Consider the following 16,114-nt stretch of genomic DNA (forward strand, 5'->3'; position numbering starts at 1 on the left):
AAATTTACATTAATTTACTGACGTGCAATATACTACCAATTTATAAATTACTTCTAACCACATTTCATGAGAAGTACAAGCGAACTCTTTTTATTACATTTTGTATTATTTAACATTTAATATATTATATGACATTTTAATCTTTTTTTACTAAACATTTAATATTTATATATATATATATATATATATGTATTTCTACTTCTAACAAATTAAAGTATTTTAACTTATTTATTTAATATTTTCTACTACTGTTTTTGCTAATTCTTAAATTTTATTTACTATAGTTTCTTAAGTATCTTCTCCTAAAATTTGGTATTTTTCTACATTTTTTAAATTTTCAAGCTTTGGATAAATTATTTAATAACTCTAATTTAATTCTTTTTAAATAAATAAAATATATAATATAGATATAAATACCTTAAATTATTTATTTTTATTTTTAAGTCATATTTTAAGTTTAAGATTCATAATATTTTTACGCTTCATCGCATTTGTTTTTCATAAACTTTTAATTTTTTCGATATTTAATAAAAATACGTTAAATAAAATATTACTTCATTTAGTTTATATAAAAGTTTCATAGAATAATCAATCAATTCAATATATTTTTTTATTTAATTATATAATTATTCAATATATTATTCCTATTAAATATTCGATTTTTTAAAATTCTCTATTTGCTATTCAAGGTTTTATATTTACTAAATGTACTATTTTTCTTTTTTTTAATTCATATTTATTTATTGTTTTATTGTTTATTTGAAATTTTAAACAAAATTAAAAAATAAAATTTGTATTTGAAATAAATAAAATATATATATATCAAGAAAAATAATAAAAAATAAAACAGTTTCTTTAAAAAAATTATAAAAAAATGAAATATGCAAAAACAAAATTAATAGATCCTTTAAAAGATAAAAGAGATGAAAATTTTATTCAATTAAAATCTAACACATATTTTTTTGAAATATTCAAGAAAAAAAAATATAAAAGTGACATAATAATACCCCATAGTATAATATTTGAATCTGGAAATCCAACAAATTGGTTTTTTAATTCCAAAAATCATAAAACACCCCTCATATTGACAAAAAACACCGAAAAATTAAATTTATTAGAAATATGCAAATTTTTAATACATCCTCCAATACCAAAAGAATATAGAATAGATAATTTATCGTCGTTAACTGATTATTGTAAAAAAAATCAAAGCCATGTTCCTGTTTGCTTTATACGATATATAGATAAAAAAACCGAAATAATTAATAGCCGAGATTTAGTTAAACTTTTTGTTGATGGAAAACAAGGAAGTAGTGTTTCTGTTATTTAATAATATTTAAATCATAATATTGCAGATGTCGATAATATATTAGATCCTAAATCTAGTAATTATTTTATATATTTGTATGTTTGCATATACAAATTGTTTACGGAATTTTTTATTTTTTCTTTAATATTTTTTAAAAATTAATCATAAAAAAAATAAGGCCTATTCATTTTTTTCTTTTTGTTGATTAAGTTTTTATAAAATATTTAAAGAAAAAATAAAAAATTAAAGAAAAAATAAAAAAATCCATAAACAATTGATATATATTAAGTATTTTTTACTTTTTTTGGCAGATGAAGTTTTTTATGTGGAATATAGACATGATGAAAATACTGTTCCTTTAAATTTCAAGTTTTATAAAAAATCAATTATTATAAAAAAAAGTAAGAATTAAACTCCACTGTAATTATAAAAAAAGTATAATGAAGAGGAAACAACTAAAAAAGAAACTAATAAATAAATTGCAAATATTACCTATTTTAGGAGTTTTAATTAAGGCCTAAATAATAAATTAACTGAAGTAAATTAAAATATATATATTTAAATATTTCTTTTAATATTTTTAATAAAGATTACATTAAAATTAGTTGAATTTATTGAAAAATCTTATAAATTAAAAATAAGAAAATTTGTTCCAAAATATTTAGTAAATATAAATAATGAACCTTTTTTTATTGGAATCAAATATTTTTATATTGAAGTATATTCATACGGTAAATAAATAAATATGAGTTAAAATAAAATAAAAATTATAATTCAAAAGCTCCGTATGATTTCGAAGTTATAAAAGAATCAAAAGATATGGATTTTAACGAATTTTATAAAATAACAAAATAAACAAAAAGGCCTTGTCCAATAAAAGTAAATGGATTATAAGTTGAATTACCAAAATAAATACACTAAGATGATAAAACATATTCATCAATTCTTTATAAAAAAATGCGAATTGAAAAATGTGGAGGAGATTTTTGCAATTATGAAATGTTAGAAAAGAATAAGTAATATAGTATATATTTTTATAAATATATGAATATATATAATTTTAAATATATATATATATATATATATATATATATATATATATATATATATATATATATATAATATTTAATAGTGGACCTTTAGCAATGTAAATGTTTAGTATAGAAGATTAAAAAAAAAAAATATAACTTAATTAAACCAAAAACATTGATAACATATCAATATCTCTTCCTTACGAAATCTCAAACTAACTAGTATTAAAAACTCGGCAAAACTCAAGCGAAGTAATCTCAATTTTATTAAAAAATAAAATATTCTAATCTGATTCTTCTATTGTAAAATAAAAATATGAATACTAAAACGATGAAAATTTCAAGAACATTGATGAGAGTACAGAATATCCATTTAAAAACAAGAATAAGTAGGCTGACAATTACGAAAACCTATATAAAAGAATTAAAATATGCAAACAATGTTTCGTAATATATTCCTTAGTAACGAAACACTTTGAAAAACAACAAAAATAAATTCAAAAAGAAAGTATAATGAGCTCCAAATCATAGACGTATTTTTAAACTCAAAAGCAATTCAAAATTGGAATTACTCATAAACCTAATAGAGTTTGCTCGAAAATTTCTAAAAATCCAAGCGTTTATAAAGACAGTGAAATAGAAACTTAGCATAAGATGATTTTAACTTAATATATTCCTTCTTAAAAATATAAATTACTTATAAATTCAAGAAAAGATATTGAAACAAATAGACTCACTTTAGGTTTTTATATCATTATTTATTCTTTTTAAACTAAAAAATAAAAAATAGGTTTCTTAAATTATGAAAATTTAAAAAATCTTTATAAAGAACCTGAAGAAATAAAATAAGATGGAATTAATGAATTAAATTAATTTAAAGCTTAAAAAAGAACGGTTGATATTTTATTTTTAAAAATATTTTTATAAATATAAATTTTATTATTTAAAAAATAGAATATAAATTTGTTAAAAAGTAATAAAGAATTCATAAGAAAAGATATAAATGCCGAATCTTTCTAACTTTATAAAATAACAGAAGAAAAAAAGCTTTGAGGAAAAAAATAGCTTCAGATAGTTAGATGAGGAAAGCACTTTAGAATAAACTTGAGTAACATATAAATCTTTAGTAGAATCCTTATTTAATATAAACCGCTAGTCTATATTATAATCATACAAATTTTTAACACTTAAGATAACTATCTAAATTTAAAGTAAATTTTTTGAAAAATAAAATAAAAAATATGTATATGTTTGTTGTTGTCGTCGGATATTTATATAATAAATACCAAATTTATTATATTAACAATATTTAAATTTAATTTTTAATATATAAGCTTTCTTCGCCAATAAAACCTTTTTATGATGAATTAGATATATCTTTTTTACCTTCAATTACTTTAGATTAAGTATGTAATTAAATGGGTTACGAAATGCCTTCTTAACAAAACACTTAGGACATGAGTTTTTTAATAATTGACGAAAGTACAGCTATTCCTTATTGTTTATTATAAGAAAATATTACAAACGAAAATTAAAATACTAATAATATTAAAGTAGCTAATTAGTAAAGCAAGCTTGCTGGAGATTAAGATGAAGAAGAAAATAAACAAAAATCTTATGATATAATTGTATTTTTGCATGATTTCTTTGATAGTTTTGTAGAATATAGGCATATTTTTTAATAAATAATAAGCTTAAATTAAAATACTAAAGTTTTGCTTTTAAACTTACCAGGATAAGCTTATACTATATTCAATCAAGATTTAATTTATACAAATATATTTTAATTAGAAGTTATTGATAAATTAATATTTAAATTAAATGAAGAAAAACTCATTAGTACTTAATATGATAAATTTAAATTTATAGGATTTGGATATGGAGGTTTCATTCTATAAAGTTATAGTAATTAAATTTAAATATGTATTTTTAATATTTATAATCTATTTTATTTTTTGTTGAAAAAAAGTGGTTTGTTGCTATGGAAATTTACCTAATTTGAATTCATTACTTTTAATAAATTCATTTGCTGAAGTAGATAATATTTTAAAAGACACCCTTACAAAATCCCTTGAAATATTTGAAAGTTGTCCTGAAGATATGAACGATTTGGCTTTCAATTATTTCTCCGTAATTGTAAATTCGAATGCTCTTACAGATGAATAACTTAAAAATAAAATGGAAAATAATCCTATACTAAACTAAGGTAGGATAACGATAATTAAAGGAATCCTATAATCTTATATTATGAAAGATAGATTCGAAAAAGTGGCTATACCTTGTTTTATAGTACATTCATTGAAAAATTGCGTTGTAAATATTAATTAGAGCGAATTTTTGTTAAAATCAAAAAAAGATGAAAATTAAAATTTCTAAGCTAACTTGATGATGAAAAAGTTAAATGAAAAAAAATCAATAAGAAAAATTAAATATGTTAATGGAGGACACTCTATGTTAGAAGTAAAAAATATTATTTACAAAAGCATTATTTTTTAAAAAAATAAAAAAAGGAAAATTAAAAATAATTATAAAACATTATTCAAGAATTTATTATAGAATCATATTGAATAATAATAATATAATAATATTTTTTTTTAATATGTATAATAAATAATAATTTTTTTTTCGTTTTAAAAAAATAAATTAAATAAAAAGTAAAGAACTTAAAAAAATATGTCTCAAATATTAATATCATCTCCATTCTGTTAAACATTTTCATTTTCAATAAAAAGCCCAACAACTCCTTTGGAAATCCTCTTTTCCCATCTTAAAGACCTGAAAACCAAAATATTGGAGCACCTAGACACAAATAATTTATTTTTTACACTAAATAACAAACCAATATTAGGCACATTAGTCTTAAATAACCAAAATAACCTCCAAAATTTAAAAATATTTCCTAAGTTAAATGGAGGTAAAGGTGGTTTTGGTTCTTAAATGAAAAAAGAAGCTATGTCCCAAAAAAAAATAACGAATTGGGATGCTTCTCGAAGTTTGGATGGACGAAGAATCCGTGACATTAATAACGAAAAAAATCTGATAAAATTTTACAAGAAATAAAAATAAGAACAAGAAAAAATCGATAAGGAACTTGAAGAATATAAAGAAATGCAAAAAATAAATGGAGAAAAAAACTTTGGTTATGTTGTTAAAAATGACTATAAAGAAAAATGCGAAAAAGTAGAAAATTCAATTCAAAAAGCATTAAAATAGGTTTTAAATTGTAAAAAAAATAATTCTGAAAAATCCACTTCACCTTCTTAGGATTAGAATAATAATGATGAATTTTAATTTTAAATTCCCAAAAAAGTCAAACCTTAAGAAATCATAGAAAATGATAATTTATAAAAAAATTTATAATAAGAATAATAAAAAGAATAAAAATTAGTTGCTATATAATAAAATGACTCCTTTCCTTAAATTGAACTAGAAAAAATGAATTCTATTTAAGATTTAATTAATTTAGGAGATGCTTATCTTAAAAATGAACTCATGAGATTAGGTTTAAAATGTGGAGGAAAAATTGAAGAAAAAGCAAATAGATTGTGGTTAATTAAAGAAGATCCTTAGAATTTATTTAATCCGAAATTATTAGCAAAAAAATGATTACTTTTTATTTATTTTTTATATAAAAAAATATTATTAATATTAAGTATAAATTTTTCTTGATTAATTATAATTCATTTTAATTTACTTAATATAATCAATTTTTTTTTATTATTATTAAAACTAAAAATGATTTTATATTATATTTATTTTTAGTATAAGATATATATGCATGTATATAATTTTTCATTTATAATTCTACAAAATATTTATTTATTTTTATATTTCAAAAGAACTTTATTAAGTAATATTTTTTAAAGAGTTATATCTATAATTTTATACATTAATTTATGGTTTTTTAGTCGGTATTGATGGTGGAAAGTGCTTTTTTTATTAAAAGTTATTTTAAGTTCTAGTGTTTTCAATAGCTTTATCTTTATTATTTTCAATAGTTTTTTCATGAATATTTTCTATGTGCTTATTATTTTAAATAAAATTATTATTTTCTTATTAGATTTATATAGTTTTATTAAATTCAGTTTCTATTCTATTACTATAATTCTCAAATTTGTTCATTATTATATTTTAAGTATTATTTAAAATAAGCTATTATATATTATAAGGAATATTATTTTCATTTTTTTTAATTATTTTTTATGATTTATTTTCTTTTGTTTTTTAAAAATTACTATAGTATTAATATTCCTCTTAATTTAATGATTTTTAAGTTGTATTCGTTTCTTATTTATCTAATTATTTTGAATTTTCTCTTTTTATTTATATAAAAAAACTAATTAAAAATAAAAAATAATTATTTTATATACTTTTCATTTAATAAGTTTTAAACTATAATTTCGTTTTCTATACAATTTTTTTCGAATTTCTTATTTTGTTCTTCTAAATTTTGTATTTTATCATTTTTTTATTAGATTTATTCTTACATTATTTATTAATTTTCTTTTAAATTTTTGATTTCAACTTAATATTATTAACATATATCAATATACTCTTAAATTTTGAATTCGAAATGCTTCTTTACATCATCTATTTCAATCTAATAGGTCTTTTAATTAAAATTCTTCAATTATTCTAATTCATTTATTTGAATTTGTTGCTTTTAAATTATTTCTTCCATTTATTTTAATCTTTTTTATTCGCTTTATTTACATATTTCTAATGTTGTATTACTTTTTGAATATTAACTAATATTATCATCGTTTTGGAAAATTTTTCTTTTATTTAATGAACTATTTTAGTGTTGACTATATTTTTTCATTATTTTATTATAAAAAAAAAGCGATAAGATTCAAATTAATAAATTTAAAATAATATGTATTAATTTAAATTTTTTTTAAAAAAAATATTAAAATTCATTAATTTTACATTAATAAATAAGTTTACTATTTTTGATATAAAAAAAAAAAAATTAATATATTTAAAATTATAATTTATTTAAATTTTAAAATCTTAATACTTTTAAAACTTTAAATAAAAATAATTTAGAAAAAAAGATTTTTAAATAAATAAATAAAAATAATAAATATATAATGCATTAAAAATACATTTATTTAAATATAAAAAAAATTTAAAATATAGGAGTTTAAAAAAACATTTCTTATTATATTTTAAATCTTATTGATTATAAATATAAATATATAAAAAAAGTAAATATATATATATATATATATATATATATATATATATATATATATATATATTTTTTTATTATAATTTTTTTTATTATCCTACTTTTATATCTTTTTGACTAATTTTAATTTATATTCATTAATTTGTTATTACACCTTTTTCACTTTTATCATTTTAACATTCTATTGCTTATTCCAAAATTTTTTTTTCACCTAAATCTCCTAAATATTATTTTGCAATTAACTTTTCAGTAGCATAACACATTGTATTAATGCTTTTCTCAAATTCTATTTCTTTTTCATCTACTTCTATTTCTTGAGAGTTTTAATAATTATAATTTTATACTGATTCTTAAGCCTACGCACAGTCGTATTCATGAGGAGCTGCTTTATATTGTTTTTATATAGCTTAATTATCATTTTATTTATTATAAGGCACATAATCTTTGCCTAATGCTTTATGTTCAAAATATTCTGCACCAAAATTTATTATATCTTCTGGTTATTAACGTAAAATTTCGCGTAGAAAATCATATAATATATCATAAAATGTTTGATGAACAGGAAATTTTTATAAACACAAAGATGTCATTTTAATAACTTATATTAACCTTTTAAATATTTTGTAATAATTTTAATAAAAAATAAAATATTTTTATTACAGTTAATAATTTTTATTTTATTATAAATTATTTTATTTTATTTTTATTATGTTTAATATCATTTAATTTTAACAAAAAAATAAATATTTTTACATATATATATTTTTTTTTTATTTAGATATTTTTTTATTAAATATATATATTTTGTATTAATTTATATTATAAATAATAGAAATAAATTTAAATAACATATTTTTATATATTTTGTTTTAGTATTTTTAAAAAGAGTTAATATAATAATATGTCTTCAAAAAGTCAAGAAAAAAATCAAACTAACAATACACCAGAAAATGAAAAGAAAATGAAAAAGTATAATTTTATAAAAATATATATATATATTTATATATGAATAAAGATTTGGAATGTATTTTGATAATGAGAGAATTATAAAAACAATATTATCAATTGTAATTTTGACTACTTTAAGTCCTTTGATAATAAATTATGTTTTATAAACTTAAGTAAATTAAAATTAAATAGGAATAGGTTTAATAATAGCTTCAGCATTTGGATTTATTTTAGTTTTATATGCTTTATTAATGAAAGTTGATGATAATAAATTCTAAAATTACTCATAATAGGTTGAAAAGCTAATAAAGGAAGTAGATAAAAACTAAAAAAAACTGAAAAAGCTAAATAAAGTCCATAAAATAAATAAGAAGATAAAATAAATGTATAAAAAACAGAAGAAAATAAACAAGAAAAAAAAGAAGAAAAAAAAGAAGAAAAAAAATAAGGAAAAAAAGAAGAAAAAATATAAGAAAAAAAATAAGGAAAAACAGAAGAAAAAATATAAGAAAAAAAAGAAGAAAAAATTAAAAGAATCAAACTGAAACAATCAAAAAGGTAAACCAAAAGAAAGACAAAAATTAAAAATAATAAAACGATTCTGAAAATAATGAAGAAAAAGTTCCTTTAGTTACTAAAAATTAAAAAGTCCACCAAGAAAATACTAATTGGACGGAAGTAAAAGACTAAAAGAATAAAAAGCCAATCGAATTACAAGATAATATTACTTAAGAAAAGAAATCGAAAAATTAAGAAGAAAAACGTTCATAATAATAAGTTGAAGATGGATTTATTATAGTTAGTAAAAAAAATGAACTAAAAATAAAAACTCTATTTAATTATTTCATTTGTGTTTGTTGTTGTTGTTTTTTTTTTTTTTAACAAAAAATTCTTTTATTTTATATAAATAAAAGTTGAACTATTTTTATATAAAATTGATTTTTTATTTTTATAAAAATCTATTTTAATTTTTATAAGAAAAATATTAAAGCCTTTTATATACTGATATAAATTATATTATTCCTAACTAAATTAAAAAATAATTAATACTTATATTTTACATATAATAAAAAAACATATATATATATAAAAAACTATTTTATATAAATTAAATTATCTATATATAAATAATATAAATAAAAGTATCAAATATTTTCATATTCAAGTATTTATTTTGCAATTTGCTTAGGTTCTTCCAAATAAGTATAATTTTCCTAAATATCTTCGTATTTTTCGGAATAAAATAAATCCAAAGCTTATAAAATCTACCTATATTTATTCATAGTTTTTTTATTTTTTAAAATTTCTTTTTACTACTAAAATATAAAAATCATCGATTAATAAATTACATAGACGAATTCAAAATAACATTTTTCATATTTTTAAAAACTTAAAAATTCCCAAAAAATATTAAAATTTGTTTTATTTTCTTCCTTTTTTAATATAAAATTCGAGTTTGAAATCAAATCTAAATTATGCTAAATTATTTCAACATTTTTTTCTTAAAAAAACTGATTTAATTATTAAAATTAATACAAAAAAATTAACAAAAAGCATTATTTTTACTAAATATTTTTCGATTATTAATATTTTAGCGCATATTTTTTTAAAGCTATTTAATTTTCTTCTTATTATTTACATTTAAAAGCATTAATAATTTATACATATTTTTAACACAAAAAATCAACTAAACTTTCAAAACATTTCGTTTCTTCCAATATTTAGAAAGGAATTTCCCCATAATCCTTTTTTTTAAATATTTTTCCGCAAATTTTTATGCAAGAGAATTCCAAGAAAATTTGTTTTCTATAAAAAACTTTAAATTTTTAACCTAATCTTCAAAAAAATCCTAATCTATGAATTTCTCATCTAAAAATTTATTTTTTCTATTCAAAAAAACCATCGAACCATATTTAAAATTTAAAAGAATTTCTAAAAATAATTCTATAGAAATATTCTAACCGTTTATATGCCATAAAAAAAGGAAAGCAAAATAAGGACAATTATATTTTTCTAATATATAAGATGCATGCATAAATGAATAATTATATATTTATTCTATTTAAGAGATTTATTCTTCATTTTTTATCATTCTATTAGAAAATAAAAGCAAAGCAAAATTAATCATTTCATTAAAACTTATTTATTTCTAACTTTATAATTACAAAAGATTTTATACAAACTATACATATTGTCCACAAATCACCTAAACAAGAAGTCTTTCTTCCTTACTTAAATTATTCGTAAAAACATACTAACCTTTTTCTTCAATGGCTTTTTAAATCCCTTCCTTTTCCCCAAAGATCATTACATAAACCCAAACAAAATCATAGGGATTTTTGAGTAAAAGAAAGTTAATTTTTTTAATATTTTTATCCATTATATTATAAATTTAAAATAAAAATGTATCCATATCATTTTAAATTTTATTTTAAAAAGTCTTAGGTTTAATCTATTCGAGATTTTAAGATTCCCAACAAAGAAAATCACTCAAAAATCTATTTACAGTTTCATAATTATTTTTCCTTTTTTCACAATGTTATATAATATTTTTATAATTTCCTTTCCTAAAAAGCACATAAATATCATGCCAAAACGATACTGTCAAAAAACCTTAAATCCTCTCTAAATTTACCGGTGTATTTTCTAAAATCAAGCTTTCTTTTTTAGAAAAAGATACACATTTTTCTTATAAAAATCTTAAAATTTTTAAATTTTATAAACTTTCATGAATAAATAAATACTCAAAAAAACACCAAATTTCCTTATAGTTTTTTGAAAAAATACAGCATTCTTTACAAAAAAGTTAGTTCTTTTATAAACTAATATAATTCTACAAATTTAAATAGTTTTCTTCATTTTCCTCATATTCCTCTTAAGAATCCTAATTTTAATTTTCTATAAAAGTTTCATTTTTATTGCTTTAAACTTCCTCAACTAATTTACTAAAGCGAATATTAAAAGCCTCTTTTTTAAATTTAGTACATCCTCTAGCATATTCCAAATGATTTTCAATAAAAAACTTTGTTGTTAAATCTATATACTCTTCTATCCCTTAATCCGATTTTTTCAAATTCAAAAAATAAGGACGATTTTCCAAAGGTTTTTTTTCTTAAAAAAGTTAAACAGTTTATGTTCTGATTTCTCTCATTTTTTTTTCTATATTATTATATTCATATCCTTATTATTATAGTGAATATAGAGCATTTGGAATTTCTATTTAGATGTTTTCATTTTTTCTATTAATTTTTTAGATTTTCTAACTTAAGATTTGAGATAGCTAATCTATAGTTTTTTATGTTGTGGGGTAGGTATCGTACATTTGCATGTTTTATAGTCTTTTTTCTAGTTTTTATTGATATTATTATATATTTTAGTTCATTTTTTTTACACAATTAATATGTATATTTTTAGTAAAAATTTAAAAAAAAAATATTCTTTATTAAAAAAAAAATTAATTGATATTAATTTTTTTTTAAAAAAATAAAATAAAATATAAAAAACAGCTACTCACACACATAAAAAAAAAGTAAAAAAATAAATATGTCTTTCCAATAAGGCGATTTTATCTGGGACAACAAAAGTTACTTAGGAGAAGGTACTTTCGGCAAAGTTTACAAATGCAAAAGTATCAAAAACAACGAAACATATGCTATAAAAGTGATGGACATGAAGCACTTTTAAGATAAATATATGTTGGATTCATTAAAAAATGAAATAAACATTATGAAATAATTAACTAGTATGCATGTAGTATAATTAATAGAATACATAAATACACCCAAAACCACTTATATAATTCTCGAATTTTGCGAAGGTGGCGATTTGAGGAAATATATAACAAAAAAAGGAGGAAAACTAGCTGAATCGGATTCTTTAGAAGTCTTAAATTAATTAATGATTGGTTTTAAAGATCTGGTAAATAAAGGATATATACATAGAGATGTAAAACCGGAAAATTGTCTTGTAAAAAATAATATTTTTAAAGTTGCAGATTTTGGATTTGCCACAAAAGCAGATTTAGAAGGTAGATTCCTATTAAGAGATTGTGTGGGAACTCCATTATATATGGCTCCTTAATTATTAGAAAATAAACCTTATACTGCTAAAAGTGATCTATGGTCAATTGGAATGATGTTTTATGAAATGCTTTTTGGAAAAACACCTTGGCCAGCAAGAGATATCAAAAGTTTTCTCAAAAATATATATAATTTACCTTTGAGATTCCCTTATGATAAACCTATAGGGTCTTAAACGAAAAACTTTATTAAGTAATGTCTTACTATAGACGAGAAATAAAGAATTGGATGGGATGAAGTATTTAAGCATTAAATAATAAATAGAGACGGAGGGCAAATAGAAAAACCGGAAATTCTTTTAGATGAAAAAGCGAAGAAAATATTACGATCTATGTAGGAAATCGTATAAGCACATAATTTAAATATTTAAGATGTTTTTAATAAATTTGATACTGATGGAGGAGGCACATTAGACTAAGGCGAGTTTTTTTAACTTTTAAGTAATATAGACCCTAGAATTACTTCTTTTGAAAGCAACTATATTTTTACTATTGTGGATTCTTCACATGATAATAAAGTTAGTATATTGGAATTTTAGAATGTTTTTTGTCAATATGACTTCTGTGATATTGAAGATAGAGTTTCTTCGATTATTACTGATTTAAAGGAAATTATTAAGTGTAATAATTTAAATCTTAAGCAGATTTTTGCGGATTTTGATAGGAATAAAAGAGGAACATTGGATAGGGAAGAATTTGAGAAATTAATAAAAGTCGTTGCTCCGGCAATTAAATTAGCGGAAATTTAAGAATGCTTTGATAAATTTGATATTAATAAAGATGGAAACATATCTTTTGATGAATTTTATAAAATAATTAGTTATGGAATATAAAATAATGATAATAAATAGTATTTATTATAGGAAAAAGCAAAGAAAATAATTAGTGAAATAAAAAGGATTTGTAAAGATAATAATGTTAATGTAAAAACCATTTTTAAAAATATGCAAAAATCTAAACAATAATAATATATTGTAATGGAAGAGTTCTCATAATTAATGAAAATTATTGATGAATGTATTTAAATTTAAGAACTTAATTATATTTTTAGTATTTTTGATAAAAATTAAAACGGTAAAATTGAATTAGAAGAATTCATTGAATAAATAGGTTGATTAATTATATTTTAAAAATTAAATATATATTTGTCCTTATATTTATTTTTAATAATTAATTTATACTATAAATATATTATTTTATATTTAATTTAAAAATAATTATGGTTAAGTTAAACGCTGAAATTCTAAGTGATTTAGGTCTTAGTGATTATGAAATTTAAGAGGAAGAAGAAAATTAAATGTAAAACGAAGAAGATGAAAAGTTATTAATAGAAAATAATGAAAAAGAGAAATAACAAAAATAAAATAATGAAAAAGAAAAATAAAAAATGCTAAAGAAAGTTGAATAATATAATAAATAATAAAAATAAAAAGGTATTTTATATCAAATAAGTAATAAAAATATTATATATATATATATATAAAGGCGTTTGTTATCTATCTAGAATCCCTCCATATATGAAAGCAAATTAAATAAGAAAATTATTAGAGTCTTATGGAGTTTTAAGAATATATTTAGCTGCTGAAGATGATAATAAGCGTAAATTTAGAGTTAAAATGGGAGGAAATAAAAAAAGAAGATATACCGAAGGTTGGGTTGAATTTTAAGATAAAAGGATAGCAAAATTATCTGCAAAATCTTTAAATTGTTCGAAGATGAGTAAATTAAATTATATTATAAAAAAATATATATATATATATATATATGTATAAAAAAGTGAATAGTTAAAGATCTTTTTATAGCGAAGATTTATGGAATATAAAATATTTGCCGAAATTTAAATGGGAAAATCTTACAGAAAAACTTGCATATGACGAAAAAGTTAGAAAAGAAAAATTAAAAACGAATTAAATGTAGCAAAAAAAGAATAGGAGTTTTATAGAACTTAATTAGAAAAAAGTAAAGGAGTAGAAAAAGTAATAGAAAGAAAAGGGAACTCTGATAATTTTAAATAGAAAAGTTTGAATTTCTAATAAAGAAAACCTATTTAAAAAAAGCACGTTTTATAAAAAGATGACTGATAATTTGTAAAGTTTATATTAATTAATAAATATATAAATAATTAATGAATAAAGCTTAAATATATTAAAAATATATTACATATACATATATTCTTAATATTTTCTCTTTATTTTTTTTATATATAATTAAAGAATTTTAATGTAATCAATTTAATATTTATATCTTTTTATAAAAATGCATTGATAAATATTTCATATTATTATGATTTAATATAAATAAGTTTAAAAATTATTATAATGCTTATCTTAATGTTTAGGAATATAATATGTTTTAATTAATAATAATTTATATTATAAATATATTATTAAAGATTAAAATATTTTACGTGTTGTATTATTTTTAATATTTATTTTTTTATTCAAAAAAAATATATAAAATTAAATAATTAATACTATTATTATATTTAATATCTTAATTTTTTTATTGATTTAATTATATGATAGATTTTATGTTAGATAGTATGTAAATTAAGAAAAAATATATAATAAATAATGTTAATCAGTTGTTTTTTAAATAATTTATATTTATAAAATATAAAAGATTGAATTATAAACAATATTTATTTAAATAATTAATAATTTTATTTAATATCTTTAAAATATAATTTTAATTTAGACAAAAATCAAAATTTAATTAAGAATTAATATATTTTTATATTAAAAAATTTATTATTAATAATAATTATAATTTTAGGTAAGTAATATATATATTTATATTTATTATTATCAAATATATATATATTTATTTTATTTTAAAAATTTTTAACTAATTTTTATAAATATTTTTATTTTAGAATGTTCAATTATGACAATAATGTAAATATTCTAATTTTTTTATAAAATAATATATAATTTATACTATATAGTGTTTCTCTTATAAATAATAAAAAATTCAATATATTGATTATATAAAAAAACTTAAATTTATATATAATATTTTATAATAAATATATATTAAAATTAATATTTATTCAATATATTAAAAATGTATTCATTTAGTTTATATATTTACAAGTATGAAATTTCTTATTTTATGAAAAAAATATTATATTTCTTTTTAAATTTAATTTGATTTTAAATACTTAATAAAAATATATAAAACATTATAAAATCAAACAAACAATGAATTAAAAAATAACTCACTTAATATATTTATTACTTTTATTAAACTTTTGTTTCTAATAATGTAATATAAAATTATTACATAATATAATATATTTTAATATTTTTATAAAGAATTAACTCCAGAATAGATATAAATGATGCATAAATTAAATACATGTATTAAAGAATAATAAATAAAAGTTAAAGAACTTTAGAATAAATGCGATGATGACTGTTCAACTTAAATAGAAGAGCTTTCTAAATGTTATTACAGTTTCTACTTATAGATGCATATGAAGTATCTAACAAAAATGCAAATGAAAAATCTAATGAAAATGCTAATAAAAATTATAATCAAAATACTAATTA

The 16,114-nt window shown here is 18.1% G+C and overlaps 2 protein-coding genes across 2 annotated transcripts, besides 19 other annotated features; both read left to right on the plus strand. All coding sequences in view use genetic code 6, as the record gives it.

The window, feature by feature from the left end:
* Positions 1 to 874: 874 nt before the first annotated feature.
* IMG5_143970 (hypothetical protein) lies at positions 875 to 5,836 on the plus strand (the record flags this gene model as incomplete). Its single annotated transcript, XM_004031210.1, has 8 exons — positions 875 to 1,385; positions 1,621 to 2,040; positions 2,091 to 2,325; positions 2,442 to 3,130; positions 3,412 to 4,245; positions 4,310 to 4,800; positions 4,996 to 5,520; positions 5,807 to 5,836. The coding sequence occupies 8 exons, from the start codon at positions 875 to 877 to the stop codon at positions 5,834 to 5,836; spliced, it is 3,735 nt and encodes a 1,244-aa protein (XP_004031258.1).
* Positions 1,534 to 1,571: a microsatellite.
* Positions 2,329 to 2,434: a microsatellite.
* A 1,718-nt stretch (positions 5,837 to 7,554) lies between the features above and the next one.
* Positions 7,555 to 7,604: a microsatellite.
* A 676-nt stretch (positions 7,605 to 8,280) lies between these two features.
* Positions 8,281 to 8,340: a microsatellite.
* Positions 8,290 to 8,347: a microsatellite.
* Positions 8,291 to 8,354: a microsatellite.
* Positions 8,355 to 8,871: 517 nt separating this feature from the next.
* Positions 8,872 to 9,009: a microsatellite.
* Positions 8,893 to 9,009: a microsatellite.
* Positions 9,010 to 9,402: 393 nt separating this feature from the next.
* Positions 9,403 to 9,459: a microsatellite.
* Positions 9,404 to 9,469: a microsatellite.
* A 66-nt stretch (positions 9,470 to 9,535) lies between these two features.
* Positions 9,536 to 9,588: a microsatellite.
* Positions 9,544 to 9,610: a microsatellite.
* A 2,415-nt stretch (positions 9,611 to 12,025) lies between these two features.
* IMG5_143980 (protein kinase domain protein) lies at positions 12,026 to 15,904 on the plus strand (the record flags this gene model as incomplete). The annotated part of the gene is made up of 6 exons (XM_004031211.1): positions 12,026 to 13,181; positions 14,046 to 14,279; positions 14,774 to 14,782; positions 15,336 to 15,339; positions 15,436 to 15,457; positions 15,878 to 15,904. 6 exons carry the CDS (start codon positions 12,026 to 12,028, stop codon positions 15,902 to 15,904), a joined length of 1,452 nt encoding a protein of 483 aa, XP_004031259.1.
* Positions 13,890 to 13,940: a microsatellite.
* Positions 13,892 to 13,944: a microsatellite.
* Positions 13,892 to 13,948: a microsatellite.
* Positions 13,916 to 13,959: a microsatellite.
* Positions 14,656 to 14,709: a microsatellite.
* A 141-nt stretch (positions 15,905 to 16,045) lies between the features above and the next one.
* Positions 16,046 to 16,094: a microsatellite.
* Positions 16,054 to 16,114: part of a microsatellite that runs on past the window's edge.

This window comes from Ichthyophthirius multifiliis (genome assembly GCF_000220395.1).
Source record: "Ichthyophthirius multifiliis unplaced genomic scaffold scaff_1120509251119, whole genome shotgun sequence".
Classification (NCBI taxonomy): Eukaryota; Ciliophora; class Oligohymenophorea; order Hymenostomatida; genus Ichthyophthirius; species Ichthyophthirius multifiliis.